Source organism: Sinocyclocheilus rhinocerous, unplaced genomic scaffold (assembly GCF_001515625.1).
Source record: "Sinocyclocheilus rhinocerous isolate Xijiao unplaced genomic scaffold, SAMN03320098_v1.1 scaffold1635, whole genome shotgun sequence".
Taxonomy (NCBI): domain Eukaryota; kingdom Metazoa; phylum Chordata; class Actinopteri; order Cypriniformes; family Cyprinidae; genus Sinocyclocheilus; species Sinocyclocheilus rhinocerous.
In genome coordinates, this window is record NW_015627629.1 from 398,738 (window position 1) to 415,456 (window position 16,719).

General features: G+C 36.2%; 1 protein-coding gene across 4 annotated transcripts in view; it reads right to left on the bottom strand.

Moving 5' to 3' along the window:
• LOC107732046 (rhotekin-2-like) overlaps nucleotides 1-6,043 on the bottom strand; it is a 13,221-nt gene extending 7,178 nt beyond the window's left edge. For all 4 annotated transcript variants that reach the window (XR_001638828.1, XM_016543284.1, XM_016543292.1 and 1 more), the window contains exons 1-9: nucleotides 5,851-6,043; nucleotides 4,581-4,768; nucleotides 4,376-4,428; nucleotides 4,219-4,272; nucleotides 2,866-2,983; nucleotides 2,521-2,721; nucleotides 2,312-2,406; nucleotides 2,128-2,234; nucleotides 1,885-2,016 (exon numbers count right to left, since the gene is read on the bottom strand). Coding sequence is in view for 3 of the 4 variants with exons in the window: in XM_016543284.1 (XP_016398770.1) it covers nucleotides 1,885-2,016; nucleotides 2,128-2,234; nucleotides 2,312-2,406; nucleotides 2,521-2,721; nucleotides 2,866-2,983; nucleotides 4,219-4,272; nucleotides 4,376-4,428; nucleotides 4,581-4,768; nucleotides 5,851-5,982 (1,080 nt within the window). In the remaining variant the exon portion in view is untranslated. The remainder of the gene's footprint in view (nucleotides 1-1,884; nucleotides 2,017-2,127; nucleotides 2,235-2,311; nucleotides 2,407-2,520; nucleotides 2,722-2,865; nucleotides 2,984-4,218; nucleotides 4,273-4,375; nucleotides 4,429-4,580; nucleotides 4,769-5,850) is intronic.
• Between the last annotated feature and the right edge of the window lie 10,676 nt (nucleotides 6,044-16,719).

Sequence of the window (16,719 nt, forward strand, 5' to 3'; positions counted from 1 at the left end):
TTTTCCTTTCTCTTTGGAGTGTTACAAGCTCTTGGTGCATAAAGAAGATCTGTAAAGTTGCAAAGACTAAAGTCTCAAACCCAAAGAGATATTTTATTTAAAAGTTAAGACTCGTCCACACCCACCTAAAACGCCTAGTTTAAACATGCCCCCACATGTCTACGTCACTATGTGGGAAGATTTGCATAACACCATCCAAATGTTTACACTAAGAAAGAAGGCGTAACTTTTATTCTTGCTGTAGTATTGTTGCTGCCGCCACCATGTCGTGGAGATGCTGTGTTTCGTTGTGAAAGTGAAACTACTTTGTTTGGTCTTCCAAAAGAGGACACAACTAGAAATCAGTAGTTAAAGGTGGGGTAATTTCTAGTGGGGTAATAGGGGTAATTTGAAATCACCAAAACAAACACGCCCCTACCCCCAAAGGGTCTTGCCCCTATTTTGATAGCTCCGCCCCACACATACATACGCAACCCAGGCAACGATTAGTTCTGTGAAACAAAGCAAAATCAATGTTACACCGTGTCTACACCGGACGCGAGTGGTATAAAATACTATAGAACTCATAATCAGTGATGCTGTCTACACCATAGATATATATACATACACATATCTATGGTCTACACTGGCTGCGGCACAACACGACAAATCCCCGACAGAAAACTGCTGCTGCGTTCTATTTATGACGTATTGACACAAATTTCAAATGATTTCCAACAGTCGCTTTGTCGCGTCCAGTGTACTAGACAGACTTTATCTGTTGCGGCGCAGACACGGTGTTACTCACCTATCGAGAAGAAACAAAGCAACCTCGGCGTCCGATCGCAGGCCTTTAGTGTAGCGCTTGTTGTTTGTCATTTCTCCAATCACAAATGCAGACATGGTTTTATGTTTACGCGGCGCGATGCAACGCGTAAAAAGACAGTAGAAGTCATTATAATCCATAATTATGTCCCCACTGGATGCAACAAATGCCTCGTTTATAATGGTTTTTATCTCGTTGCACCGTGACACGGCATCACAATATAGTAAGGCCAATCACAACGCTCTGGATAGCTGGCCAATCACAGCACACCTCGCTTTTCAGACCGATGAGCTTTGTAAAAATCGACGCTTTTCAGAAAGGCGGGGCATCGAGGAGAAACCATAATGTACAGTATGTGGAAAATAATGTGTTTTTTACCAAATACACAAAATAATGATCTTTTTTAGCAATGTCATATGACCCCTTTAATAAAATTGTGTATAATGTTGTGTAATTTCAATTCCTTTATTATCCTGCTAGGAGTTGTACTAATCTTTATTCCTCTTGGATTAGAAATAAAGGTGTTTTTATTCATGCTGTGTTCATTTTCATTTGAACTTATGTTCATTCTGAGTTCATTCTCACCCATAATTCTGAATCAGCAGTTTTTCCATGTACATTCAATTTCTGCACTGTTTGGTCTTCCTGCTCTGCATTGTGCTGCAGCCCCTTCAGGGGATTGGACCCGTATATTTTCTTTTATATTTCTATATAGCTTCAAAATTTATTTTTATTTCAGTTTTAGTCACTTTAGCACTTCAAATTATTTTAGTTAGATGCAAAGGCAACATTTCTAATTATTTTTTTTAATCTAATATTTGTTTTATTTCAGCTTTACTTCAAAAATGAAAATATTTTAAATAGTTTTATTTAACAATAACAACACTGTTTTGAAGACAAACATCTTTTTCTTTGGGAAAAAATTACACTAATGAATCATGCATGAGACCTGGAATTTTTATAAAGGGTCCACTTTGATTTGTGGTAATTAGATTCAAACACAATAACCCACTTGATCTTAGAACAGAAAAACACTTGTGAGGTAATAAAAAAATGGCCACTTTAAAAATGTTTCCTACCTTGTTAATGGGAATAATGAGGCTGGGCTCCACTTTTGCTTGGATTTCTTCAGGAGTGTAATAGCATGAAATCTGTCCAGCCTTCAGCACACAGAATAGCTTACAGCGGCGCTGCAAACCCTCAATGCTTTGCTAAATGGAAAATCAAAATGCTGATCTTACAAATTTCATTTTATTTACAAATGTTAGTATGAATTGTTATGGCATATATTCTTCCTAGAAAAAGACAAGTTCCTGTCTTACCTGTTGGCTCAGGTATCCGCTTATCATGTCTTGTGTCATGCAGTCAGGTTGTGCCACCAGCTTACAGCACAAGTTACCATACAACGGCAGCCATGATGAAGCCTCCACTGACAGACCGATGGCAGAAAGTAAATCAGAATCACTACGCTAGTCAATTATTAAAACTTGGCTTGTTTGCTCTTACCATTTTGCAGAATTATAAGAGAATGAGACTGGAAAGATCCCTCTGCCTGCTCCAAACCCAGAGTGGTGTACGCCAACAGTGAGTACCGTGCACCTCTGTCACAAAAGTAAGTTATTTATTTGAAAGATATTACAGGCATTTCTCTACTAACACACACACAAAAAAATTTAATTGTAAAGGTAATGAACATAATATCCATCCTTGCATACACTGGTATTGGGTTGGACTGGAGGAAAGTGTCAGGGTCTCCTCCATCCATAAGAGGGCAGAGTTTCCTGCATGAAGATCTGCCGAAAGAGAAGCGTAGTTTCCTGGCCAGTTTTTTTGGAGTGTTGACAAAGGTTGACTCCTCCTCCAGTCCACAGCTATACAGCTCAAATGTCAGTTCAAAGTCCGGCTTAGCTTCAGAGCTGTTGAAAACACTGAAAATGAGCTCAGAACTCAACAGACTGCAGTAAGGCAGTTCAAGCTTGTTTAATCAATAATATAATTTTCATATAGTTCTCAAATGACTGTAGATTTGCAGAGAGAAATAGCGAAAGCTGAAAACTTACAAAATTTTGACACCTTCAAAGCAAACATCGGTCATTGAGGGGTCTGCAATCACCATTTCAGTGTCAAAAATCTCTGAGCCAATCTTCATCAAACAGAAGACTGCAACCCGTTGTGGATCTGCTGGGTTCAGATACACATGGCATCAGCATAACTGGCTATATGAAGACATTTACATATAACAATCTTCAGCATTCACTATGACAGTCTTCAGTGTCACGTGATCATTCAGAAAGCATTCTAATATGCTGATTTGGTGCTCAATAAATATTTCTCATTATTATCAATTTTGAAAACAGTTGTGCTGCTTAACAGTTTTGAGAAAAACATAGGGATGTAACGATGCACCCCGAGCCAGTTGAAAATCGATACAAATATTTGACGATTCCATTCGGTAGAAATGTTAAACGAAACGCGATACAGTTGGGGGTGGGAGTTTATATGAATGTATCTTTGAGAGGAACTGACTGTTTTTAGAAACGTTTAGATTAGTATTTTCTTTTCGTCTTGCCTCTACATAATGCATATTATAGTAGTATTTATAAGCACAGTGCTGCTTTGTTTACAGCAGTAAACAAGGAAACGCTGTATCGCTGCTGTTTCATAAGCAACATCTGCTGTCAGAGAGTGAATTCTCATTCAGCCCGTCTGCCGTTTCGGTTTCGTGCAGATGTTTTATGTAGTGTAGCTTCACAAAGCTAAAGTCAGAACATTCTGTTTTTGCTTAAAATTTCTAAATTAAGCAAAATTTTAAATTGTCATTTTTTATTTTATTTTTCAAAATTTAATTTAGATTAAAAACTGGTTTGTTTTAAAATGTCAATTTAGTTTTTCAATTTCAATTTCACAAAGAAATGTGCAGCATTTTCTCTAAACAATAATAAAAGGACACCTTTTCATTTATAGTCAGTCTTAAATCTCATTTTATACAAAAAAAAAAGAATTGTATCGTGAAATCAGTATCGTGAATCGTATCACATCGTGAGTTGGGTGAATCGTTACATCCCTAGGAAACCATGATGCATTTTTTCAGGATTCTTTGATGAATAGAGCAGAATTTATTTAAAACAGAAATGGTTTGTAACATTCTAAAATGTCTTTACTGTCACTTTTGATCAATTTAACGCCTTGTTGCTTAATAAAATTATTAACTTCTTAAAAAAAAATCTTACAAACCCAAACAAAACTTTTGAATTGTTGGGAGTGTAAGCATACCCATAAACTTAATAAAATTAATAAACACCAAAACGGAGAGCAACATACGTATACATTACATTCATAACATTATTAGCAAGGACAGTGATTTTAAAAAATAATAATAATTACAATATAAAATGTTTTATATTTTCACTCACTCCCTTTGCTGTTAAAGTGTTCTGTATCTTTCCAAAACAATGGAATTCGTAGGCCTGGATAAGCGAAAGAAAAATACATGAACCAAAGACACACTGACATATTAATAATACATATAACAGACAGAGGTATATAAACATATAAAAGTTGTTTTCTTACCAGATATGGCTACCTTTCCTTTACAAGGGATTTGATCCTGAGAGCCAGATGACCTGAAAAATAAATTAATAAATAAAAAAAGGTGATGACCATTTATTTCTTATATGCATGTCTAATAATAATTTACATTAAAAAAAAATTAAAAAAAATTCCACTAAATACTCCCAACAAAAAGTACAGCTGGCAATACACCTGCTGCTCTAACCTTCTGATGTCCTGCTGCGCTTTCCTCATCTGGGATTCACTCATGTAGGCTTTAATTCGGGCATTACAGGTTAACAGACTCCTGGAAGCATCCAGCACCTGCTCTTTTTTAGTGCTGGCAACCAGAAGCTTGTAAGCCCCAGCTCTCATCCGCATCTCAAACTCCAACTTCTCCTGAATATCACAGTCCTATTGGAAGGATAAATTCCATCAGGAGAAATAAACACAGTTTTGGGTAAAAAAGGCTAGAGGAAGAACATACTGGAAGAAAACGACTCTACCACACAATCTATTAGGCCTATACAATAATTCCTAAGGCAGGTGCATACTACTGATTGATGGATAGATGAGATATGGGCATTGGGCACACTGAAAAAAGGAAAATGATACAATGAAGTAACATCAAAACAGCTGGAAGAGAAGATGAGCTCACCCTCTTCTAAGCTGTAAGCGGGTCTCTGATAACCGACAATGACACATGAATTGATGAAAGTGAGTGGAAGTAATGGAATTCTGACTCATTTATGCGAATCGGTTCTTTCGAACAGTTCGTTTAAAAACTTCGATTCAGTGATTCTTTTGTCCGTCCATAATCATGTGTTCCCTGGTGTATTACATATTCCAATAAATCACATGCAGGCACACATTGCTGTGAGGCTTTTTATTACTTAATTGTAATTTCATCACTCATCAGTCCTCGGCTCCAGAGTCCAGACGAATCAGACTTTGATCGGAATTTCGTTTAAATGAGTAAGATGATTTTTTGACGCGAGAACTTATCGCAATGATTCAGTCCGAATCGTGAACGGATCGGTTCTGAGAATCAGCTCAACAGATTTATTGGAAAAAGTCTGATTCACATGAAATAATTCGTTCACGCAAGTGGGTGGTGAAGAAGAGTCGGACAAAGAAAGACAAAACAAGCTAAACACTCACACTTTCTAAAAAGCACTCCTGATTTTAGAGCTGTGCGATGATGTTTCAATTAAATATTTCAATACAATTTCAATACAAAACACAGAATATCAGTGAAACATGATCACACGCTCCCATACACAGACTACCTTTAGTTTCTTAGAAATCTGTTGTATGTACAACAAATTCATGTCCTCTATTATCTGCTGCGTGTCATTCACACTTGCGCATCGCTTCTTATGTCTGTCGTTGGCCTGAGAAAGTATTTAATGTGCCGGTTAAGTTAGTCTTGAATAACAACAACCATATTCCAGACACGAAAAACTAAAACATGAACTTCAACAACACAAACTCACCTCATTTTGAAAAAACATGCTTTCCCTTATTTTCTTTCTCTTAATCTCCATGGCGAGAGAGGAACACGACGATACCGTGGACCGAGTGGCGATGTTTCGTTTAAAATGTTGAATGTCCCGCGGCGGATCCATACTGGCCTCTTCCTCCAGACAAGCCCCTCTCCGCACAACAAACCAACGGATTACACAACCGCCAACCGACCAATCAGCTTCTTTCAAAGCTCTCCGCTGCCGACACAACAGTTGGCCGATACCATTTTTAAATTCGGAAAGGTTGGAATAGCTATACAGCTAAATAGGTTTGAATATATAAGTCAAATTTATGAATATATTTTGGTGAAATTCATAATAAATTTGACAGAAAGTATATTTAAAGCATGTTTTATGCAAATGTTTATGAAGTGGGTTTGTGTTATCACTGTGATTTTGTGCTCATCTCCCCCGGCTGTCTTTAAATAGTTTAAACTGATGGTCTGCCGCACTGCATTCTAATGAATCCTCAATGTTCTGACCGAATCTTTCCAGTCAGATTCAGATCGATTGTAATTTAACACGTAAGGCGATGACATTTTGCAAGCATTTCGCACATGAAAACGGCATCATATGAAAAGAAATCAATGCCACCTCTGTCGCTGCTGTCACGCTCATTCTTGACAACGTCGTTAGTACCAGATGACTTCATACACCTAGATGTCGTACTGTAATCTCAGTCAGAGAGGGACAGAAATATCAAGCAACAGATAATCCGAAGGACCAACGGTTTGATTAAAGGTTACGATACAAAATCCCATTGGAGCTCGTTCATTAAGGTATGGTTGCATGCTTGGTGTTCTAGAAAATGTCAGCTGACTACCTGTCTGATTTTAGACTCTGGCCAGTAACGTTAGATCGCCTGCTTGCATAAGAAGATTTGCATTCATTTCTCTCTGGCAGTTTTTTAAGGTATAGAGGAAATGATGGGTCATTAAAACGTGAGATGACTATGATCGTCGTTTGATGTAAGCATAAGTAAACCATTAAAACAAATGCATTGGATCATGAATTTGATTTGCCAGAGCTTTACATTAACCTATTTAAGCAGCGGATATGATGAAGTTTAATGGTGAAAATAATCAAATAGTCGTGATTCGTGGTTTTCAGTGGATGGAAATTGTCTTGTTCTGTTTTGAATGAATATATGCACACAGCCTAGTCTTAAAGGGGTCATATGATGCGATTTCAAATTTTCCTTTCTTTCAGTGATATACATTCATACATTGTGTCTTTGTTAGGCCTTGTGAAAAGCTTGCTGGATTAAAATGGCTAGTTAGACAGCGAAGTTTGCAGACTAGTTGTCGACCGATTTGGGTTTTCATAGCCCATGCCGATATCTTGAGAGCGCGCAGGGTGGCCGATATAATATTGATACTGTCCGGGCAAGTTGTCACATATTTATTCCATTGAATTTTTATCAGCTTAGGTTCATTTTTAAGCCAATTTCTACATACCCTAAAGTCTATGCTACAAAAATCTGTTTAACATTTCCACCAGTTTTGCCTTGGAAAAAGGCAATACTGATACATGTTGACCTTTTCTGATAACATGTCCCAAGAGGTGTGTTGACCAAAACGTGAAAGCAGAATAACACATAAACGTCTCTTTACTGACCACAGATCTTAAAGGTCCCATATTGTCAAAACTGAAATTTCCTGGCTTTTTTTCACGATAACTGAGGTCTAGGGGCTATTTAACTACCATATAAGTTTCAAAACAGTCAGTCCACAGTAAACTGCACACAGCCTGCATAAAGTAGCTGTGATTTTTCACGAACCGTTGTGACTTCCGTAAAAAGTTGACGTCAGAACTACACAGTCACCGCCTTCAGTCACCACCCCTTGAAAGCTACTGTTCTAAATTATTTTTTTCTATCCAGATTCATGCAGTTACAACATCCACCAGCAGGGGCTAACGAGTCTATGCTAACCAGATAACCATTGACCAGTTTCACCCATCCTGACATTCATGAAAAATACCTGTCCTGAGAACACAAGTTTCACACATGACATATTATTTTATTTAATGTTAAAAAAGAATTAATAAATAAATAAAAAGACTCAAAATAACTATGAATATTTGGTTTATATGCAAATAACATGCATTGACAAGACAATTTTTTTATATATTACTCAAAAATCACAATATATATTTGTATTATATGCAAATAATGTGTATTGACAAAATAATTGACAAATGACTCAAAACCATTACAAATATTTTCATTATATGCAAATAATGTGCATTGACAATACAATATTTAAAAATATTACTCTAAAATCAGAACAAACATTTGCATTATATGCAAACATTGTGCATTAACTTCTCAGTCAAGCAGACATTTTCATCAGCACTAAAATGCATCTAAACACTAAAAATAACAATTATAGACTAATTAATCATTATGCCTGATGTATGTATTTGTTTATTACTAGTATAGACTTATGGTTGCTCAGTTTTTACTGTGAAAAATTCAAACTTGATTGAGGGCCAAACATAAATATTTCCTTTAATATATTAAAATTGTCAATTTTTAAAAGTAAAATTCATTTGTTCCTTTAAGCTCTGAATATGTTTTTGGGTGACCTGTTAACCCTATAAAGCTTACTGTATCATATTTGATAGACAAATTTCAAAGGACTCTAAATTGTCAACATGATCAAAACATTGCTAAAAACCAATTGTACACAAGCCCTCTGTAGTCTGATTGATAGTTTATACTTTTTTAACAAGTAAAAGTCCTTTTAATATTATTATAAAAGAAAGTAAATATAAGAATAACTTTTATATTGTTAGTTTTATATTGATGAACTGGACTGAAGCAAGTTAGGTTTACTTGATTAATTCATACATAATTTATTTTTTAGAAAAACATGTTAAATGTATCAAATATGATACAGTAGGCTATTGAGGAATGTTTATTTATGTCTCTCAATCATCATTGTATTGCATTGTATTATATGTCTCCCTCCCCACATATACATAATAATAAACTACAAAGCTTTGTAATCATAAAACTAAGCATTTAAATATTGGCTTATTAAGACATATTATTGGGAGATATAAACTGATAAACTGATATTTCTATGTAATGCATATAAGTAGTTTGCTATAGTTTTATAAAGAGTTCATTGATTACAATACATCAGAACAATACATTTCATCTTACTTTTTGGCCATGTAAATATGAGCAAATGTATCAAATTGCATATTTTTGCTCAGTTTGTGTCATATTATATATAAGCTATAAAAACCTGATGGATCAATATGAAACTCAACAAAATCACATATGCAAACTTTATATTTTTATATTTTGTCTTTAGGTTCATTAAAATGTTCCATTTCCAAAAAATAAAAAAATCTGATTGTTATTTCATATGTCAAGATTTACATGGTTAAAAGAACAGTACATATTTACTTTTTCAACTTAGTTTTCTCCATGGAACACAAAAGGAAATGTTTAATAGAATGTCCAAGCTTTTGAAGACGTTTTAAAACGTCTCCTTTTGTGTTCCACGGATGACAGAAATTTAAAAGTGGTCATGAACTGCCTTTTTTTATTATTTTGTACTGTTCTCTGAGGTCCACTTATAATGTTATCAAGATTTTTACATAGAAAAACATCATAATTTAGAAGTAATAGGCTCATTCCTGTCCTCTGTTTTGACCCCCCTCATCAGAACGCTCTGTTTGAATAGTCGTGGTGGATTGTAGACTCGGAAGTAAATGCCCACTGCTGTGATTAACTAACAGTTTAGCAGTTTTTAAAGCAATAGTGATCACGTAATAAAAATAGTTACTCACAGTTGTGTGGTGCGGCATTACTGTCAGACCCAATATAGTCGCACAGCATCGTCTTTTAGTTTCAATCTTTCTGAAAATGTTAAAGAGTTAAATTGTGCCTTGTTTGTAAATCAAGTGAACAAAGGACCAAGTTCTTACTGACGTGGTCTGGATCTTTATTAAAGGGGTCATATGATGCGATATCAATTTTTCCTTTCTCTTTGGAGTGTTACAAGCTCTTGGTGCATAAAGAAGATCTGTAAAGTTGCAAAGACTAAAGTCTCAAATCCAAAGAGATATTCTCATCAGTAATTATGTCCCCACTGGATGCTACAAATGCCTCGTTTATAATGGGTTTTAATGTTTTTGTCTCTTCGCTCTGGCCGGACAAGGCATCACAGTATGGTAGAGGCATAACATTTCCGTCACACGCTTGAGGTATTCGGCCAATCACAACGCACTGGATAGCTGGCCAATCAGAGCACACCTCGCTTTTCAGACCGATGAGCTTTGTAAAAATCGACGCGTTTCAGAAAAGCGGGGCATAGAGGAGAAACAATAATGTACAGTATGTGGAAAATAATGTGTTTTTTTAACCTTAAACCGCATAAACACATTTCATTACACCAAATGCACAAAATAATGTTCTTTTTAGCAGCATCATATGACCCCTTTAAAAATCAACTTCATCCACTCTTTCTTAATGTTAGGATCAGATGGAAGGCGGTGCGAAGACTGTGTTTTTCCACAGCTTGGCACCGCACAGCGTCATATTGTCGTCGGAGCTGGTTTCTGTGTAGACGTTAGTTTGCCTCTCTCGTTATTTACACTACATGTGCGAATCGGTGGGCGGGGCTAAACAGACAGTGATGTAGAAGCAGGCGTTTGTCTTCTTCTGCGGAGGTGGGGTTTATCCACACTATTACGTCATAAAGTGTCACATTCCACAACCTGTCGTTTTGTCAGATTGGCTTCAATATAGGCTGATTTTAGTCTAACGAGAAAGTTTTGAGTTCTGAAACTTACAGGATTTTTTTTATAGTACAATGACCTCTTATGTCAAAAGATCAAGGGAATTTTGATTTCTCAGTTCATGACCCCTTTAAAGCTATAGGGTTGGAACAACATGAGGGTGAGTGTATTATGCTGAAATGGAGAAATTGCTCAGCCCTGCTGCTCATTTTACATTGGTTTTCTTAAAGCTGCGGCAACAAGAAACTGAAGGAAACATTCATGACTGTTAGGGGGAAAATATGAATAAAAAATGCCTCATAAAGCAGTTCTCCGCTAACTACCTTTTACTATATTGCAGGGAGGTTATTACCATCCAGAAGTTTCTGGAAGCAGCAGCACAGCATGAGATATGTGGGAAGGTTCGTTTGCGACGGTTCATTGAGAGCCTCTTGCGGAGGATTTCCCTGGCTGAGAGACTACTGGAATATTATCAGAGCGTCCCTCACAGGCATTATTGCACAGTTCACTCTGTATGTCAACAAAACTTCCATATAAAAAAAATATGTATTTCATGACTTTTATTTAAACATCTATTTCTATATTTTAAAAAAATAGTTTTCAAACAATTATTTTTTTTCCCCAATTTATTTATTTTTAAAAATATAATTAATTTTGGAGTCTTGAATATTAAGTTATCTTCAGGGTACTCCATTTGACCTAAACAAAATGCATTTTAATAAACAAGACCATGCCAATATTTCAAGAATTTCACTTTAAGCCCTCCAAAAATGATAGATTGACTTATATTTCAGAAATTGGAAAGGTATTGTCATATGCATTTTTATATGAATTGCATTTTCAGTGTATTTTTAAATGAGGAAGAGCATCAAGTCATTGTCCCATGTACTGATATAAAAAGGGAAATTCAATAATGAATCACCTGATATGACCCACTTGTGCGATTTTCCAGGATTGCAATAATTAACTTCTATTTCAGAAATATGTCAGTCCTCTGCATTTCTCTAATTTGTCATTATTTCAGGTGCCTCTGCCATCAGAACTTGGTCCACATAGAATAACAGAAAGCAGGTATTGCATTATTGCTTTTACTTTTTAGAAGGAAATTTGCATTACCCCTGTAATGGGTATTTCATGTAACCATTTAACCTCTAGTTTCCTATAATTAACAACCAGCAGGACATTTTCAGAGTACTTCAATATAAATCATGTCCTTACTTGACTCAGGGCAGTCATTTGGCTTGTAGTTGACAGTAAGTAATTCATGAGATCCTATCAAGACCGTAGAAGATCATGTTGCTCTGCCATAAATAATGATTACCCTTCTTTTCCATTTAGTCTTGATGTGTGTAAATGAATGTAAGTATGTGTGGAGGATGATGATAATGATCCTATTTTGCTGTTCTTTGACATCAGGTCTTCAGGAGACCATCTTGAGCAGGATGAAGAGCAACAGTTACTTGGTCAGTCTGGATGGGGACTGTCTAAAGGTTCTTCTGGGAAACTGGGTTACGACAGCTGGTCCCAGAGGAGGAGGTCAGATGGGTACGAGGTTTAGGGACAGAGGCAGAGCTTAGCAATGAATGTAATTGCAAATAACACTATTTAAAATATTACTGAAATATGTTGAGAATATTAACAATGATACAGTGGGGTCCAAAGTCTGAGGCCACATTGAAAATGTTATTTGTTAATGATTATTTATTATTTTTTGTAATTAAAATACATTAACATTTGGGTGAGTATGTTTTTTTTTATATAGATTAAATAGAAATTAATACTTGTATTCAGGAAGGATTCATTAAATAGGATTCAGTTTAATGAAGGATCGATTCATTAAATTGATCCTTTCACTAGAAACAGAAAAAGAGACTTGAAAATTATTATTAGAATCATTTAATTAGTGGCAGACTTTTGGACCCACTGTATGTAAATATGAGTTATACAAAAGCCCAATAAATAACAGCGATGTCTAACTGCAGATGGCAGATTAGTTATTTGATACTTATTTGATACTTGAATGTGATTATGGTCCATCTGTGAAATATTTTAATGATAAGATTGGCTCTAGACTGAACACATGGTGGAGATGCCCTTTAATTCAAATAGATGCAGCTGTCATTACAGGTCGCTTACATGAAGTGAAGCTATAGTTAGTAATGTTACATGCTTGTTGTTTTCTAATTAACACTACTGTTCAGGAAAATGAATGTAGTTATATTATCTAAATGCAGGATGATGTTAAAACAAAGCCTGTGACGTACAGGTCGGATATTATGCCACTTTAAAGGGTTAGTTCACCCAAAAATGAAAATTAGCCCATAAATTACTCACCCTCAAGTAGGGCTGTGCGATTAATCGAAATCGTCATAAAATCGCGATTTGAGCTTGCGCGATTTCTAAATCGCTTTATAGTACGATTTTCCGTGCCCCCGACCTCCCGCAGTATGCTATCCGAACCAATCAGAATGCAGCGCGCCTAAATGGAGCACGAGAACAGAACAGACCGGGCGGGCATACAAACGTAACGGCAGGTTCACACACTCTGTCTGTGGTACGTATTTTGTCCGCGCCCATGTTAACGGATCAAAGCGTTCACACTGCACGCGATTGCGGTCCGGCAGTGCGCTCCAGGAGCGGTGCGTCTGCAGCAGTCATGCTGCGATCGTTTCCGCACGGAATCTATTTCTGCTGTGCTGCACGCGCTGAATTAAAGTGACAGCGCATTATTCGCGGTAAAAATTAACATGGATTGACACGGAAATGTAGTAATTACACCATAAATGCATATAATTAAAGTCTACTGTTTCACAGTCAACACATGGCTTTTTGGCTAGATTTAAAACAAGGAAAAGTGCACTTTTAGATAAACAAGGCAATAATAGATGGCACTCGTGGTGGTAGTTAATTTATTGAGTTTAAACGTGATTATGTCTATGAAAGATTGTATTACTGTACTGTGATAAAAGAGAATCGCAATCCTGAAAAAGCATTAGGCAACGCCACGAAATGCATGACCAATGTATGGCAAAAAAAAAAATCCCTGGACACGGGATTTTTATTTATTTTTTCTGCCATATGTCTATTCTAGAGACATTTTGTTACACCTTTACTTAGTGATTATTTTTCCTTATGTCTGTTCTAGAGACATGTTACAGCTTTTTGATAAAGCTCTAATTGGTTTTCTTTTGGGAATATGTTTCAAATTCACACTGAATGCATTAACGACTGTAAAGCATGTCTGTGTGTCAAAACCGTGATTCAAATCGAAATCGCAAAATTGATCAAAGAAATGGTGATAGTTTTTTTTTGTCCATATCGCACAGCCCTACCCTCAAGTCATCCTAGGTGTAAATGACTTTCTTCTTTCAGACGAATCCAGTCGGAGTTATATTAAAAAATTGTCTTTAATCTTTCAAGCTGTTTAATGCCACTCAGCGGGTGCTGCATGCATCAGTCCAAAAGCACTTAATTAAAATGCAGTTTGTTCACAAACTTTCTCTCATAGAAAATGCACTGTTTCAGCAAGAAGAAAAAGTACGTAGCAAATATCGAAATCATTTAGTCTTTTTTGAAAGTGCTGTTGTGTATTTTACATAGTGGTACTACATTTTAAGGGATGAATATACATTTCCCTGCTTATGTTAGCCAGCCTCATTAGAAGGAGAGAAAAAGGAAACTTTAACAGAGAAGAAAGTTCTCTTTTGTTTTAAAACATGCAGCTATTGGAATATGTATAGATGTTGTTAAGTGCTCTAAAATTAATTGCCAAGAACTTTGATAATAGATCCTTTTTGCTATTCTGTACAATTGCAGCAATAGCACTTATGGTCTTTAAGAATGCACTTTCATTTAAAGAGATAGTTTACCCAAAAATCATTCCGTCATCATTTACTCACCCTAGTGTCGTCTGAAGATATTTTGAGAAATAGTTTTTTTTTTGTTTTGTTTTTTACAATGGAAGTCAATTTACCAATTGGTTACCAACATTCTTCAAAATATTTGCTTTTGTGTTTCACAGAGGAAAGAAATGCATACAGGTTTGGAACATCACGAGAGTGAGTAAACGATTTGGAATCAAAATGTTTGAATTTTGAGAATTTTCATTTTTGGGTAAGCTATTACAGTATAATTACAGTATTTAAGTCCTAAACTTAAATGGCATCTAGCACTGAAATCAAATGAATATTCCATATTCAAAAAATTTTAAGCTCTACGGACAGATTCTGACTGTTCTAACTGTACTGTTCTTTTTACAAACTAAAGGAAAATCACAATTCATTTTTGTGGAATTCAGTAGCATGTTACAGACACCATAAAGCTTAACTTGGAAAAAATGGAACATTTTAATTCCCAGGCAGTTCATTCTCAGCTCTGTACAACTGGAGCAGTAGCACTTATTCTCATTTTTGGCAAAACTGTGAAACAATTTAGACAATAGCAGTATACTAGCAAAGTCCATTAAAGGGGACATCGGACGCCCATTTTACACAAGTTGGTATGATTCGTTATGGTCTTCATGAAATGTCTGTAGCATACTTTGGTTAAGATTCTTCAATGGTAGTGTAAAACAACACCCTTTTTACCTGGTCAAAAACAGCTCCGTACACAGCGAGAGATTTCGGTGCATGCCTCTTTAAATTATAATGAACTACTGCTCACCCCGACCTTCTCTTCCGTGAGGGGTTTCGACACAAGACCCGTGAATAAATCTGAATATCGGAGGTGGTCTCATTCAAATAGCTAGCTATCTACATAGAAACTGGTTGCAAATTGAAACAGCTCGCTGGATGACAGTTCCAGACTCAGACGGCCCATAACGAACTGGCTGCATGTTTTCTCTTCAGCTTTTCTGAATTGGCAGACAGGCAAGAAACCTAACTAAATGCAAAAAAAAACAAAAAAGTAAAAAAAAATTCATCCGATGTCCCCTTTAATGAACAAAAAATACTGACATGCAGTATAACATTTGAAGTATAATTTTATGTATGATGAGGGTATCATTGTCCATAAAACCAACAGACTGGAGGAACAGGGTAGTGCTTTTGGTAGAATGTGCTGCATTATTAATAGATTGTAGTGGTCTATAAAGGACCACTGTGTGCACATACTTGGGTAGAACCTTTATTTGACTTTGACTTCACTGCACTTCAACTTCATGGTATTCAAAATCAATGTTTTGTAAATACTAGTATGTAATTTGTCAGATGCAGGGTAATGTCATCCACCGCACCTTAGTCTTGATATGAACCCAGTCAGTTTTGGGGGGAAATAAGCCAAATGAGGGCATTTGCTAACATTTCGGCTCAGGCTACTTGTTCTGTTCAGTTTAAGCTCTGACTTTTTCCCATATTGTTCTACAAGTTGCATGTGACCAGCTAAATAAGACCTCTTGGCTTCATGTGTTAGACTTTTACCTTTTTAGAAAAAAAATTTATATTTATTATATTCTCCACATATACTCCATAGCGCGATTTGAACCCTTAACACGTTTTGTCAAAAAAGCCGGTTTTGTCCACTTTCAAGGCATCGCGAGTTCACGTTTTACTGCAGAAGCCGACAAGCGCCCTTGTTGTTCTTGAACAGAAGCCGATAAGTCCATTTTAGCGAATCAGCGCGCTGTATTCAGGTCAGGTGACAAGGCTACTTTCACTTTGAAAAGACGTGCTAGCTGAGAGGAGTTTCATCAAAGCTGACTAAAAGTGATCGAGGATGGATAATTTCGACGAACTTGATGAACCTGTGATATCTTCTTCAGGGCGAAAAAGGAAAATAAAAGCTGAAATGTTTTCATGGAACCTTGCAAAAGCAGCGCGTTACAATGGTGAGGGAAAAGCTCCGTGTATTGGGTGTAATCACATCCATACAGTTTATGATCACAACAACAACAACGTTTGTCAGGCATCTGAGGAGATTACAAAGATTAAACAAGTGTTTTTTTAAAGGGGTGGTTCATTGCGATTTCACTTTTTTTAATGTTAGTTAGTGTGTAATGTTGCTGTTTGAGCATAAACAATATCTGCAAAGTTATGAATCTGAAAGTTCAATGCAAACGGAGATATCGTCTTTTAAAATTCTGGC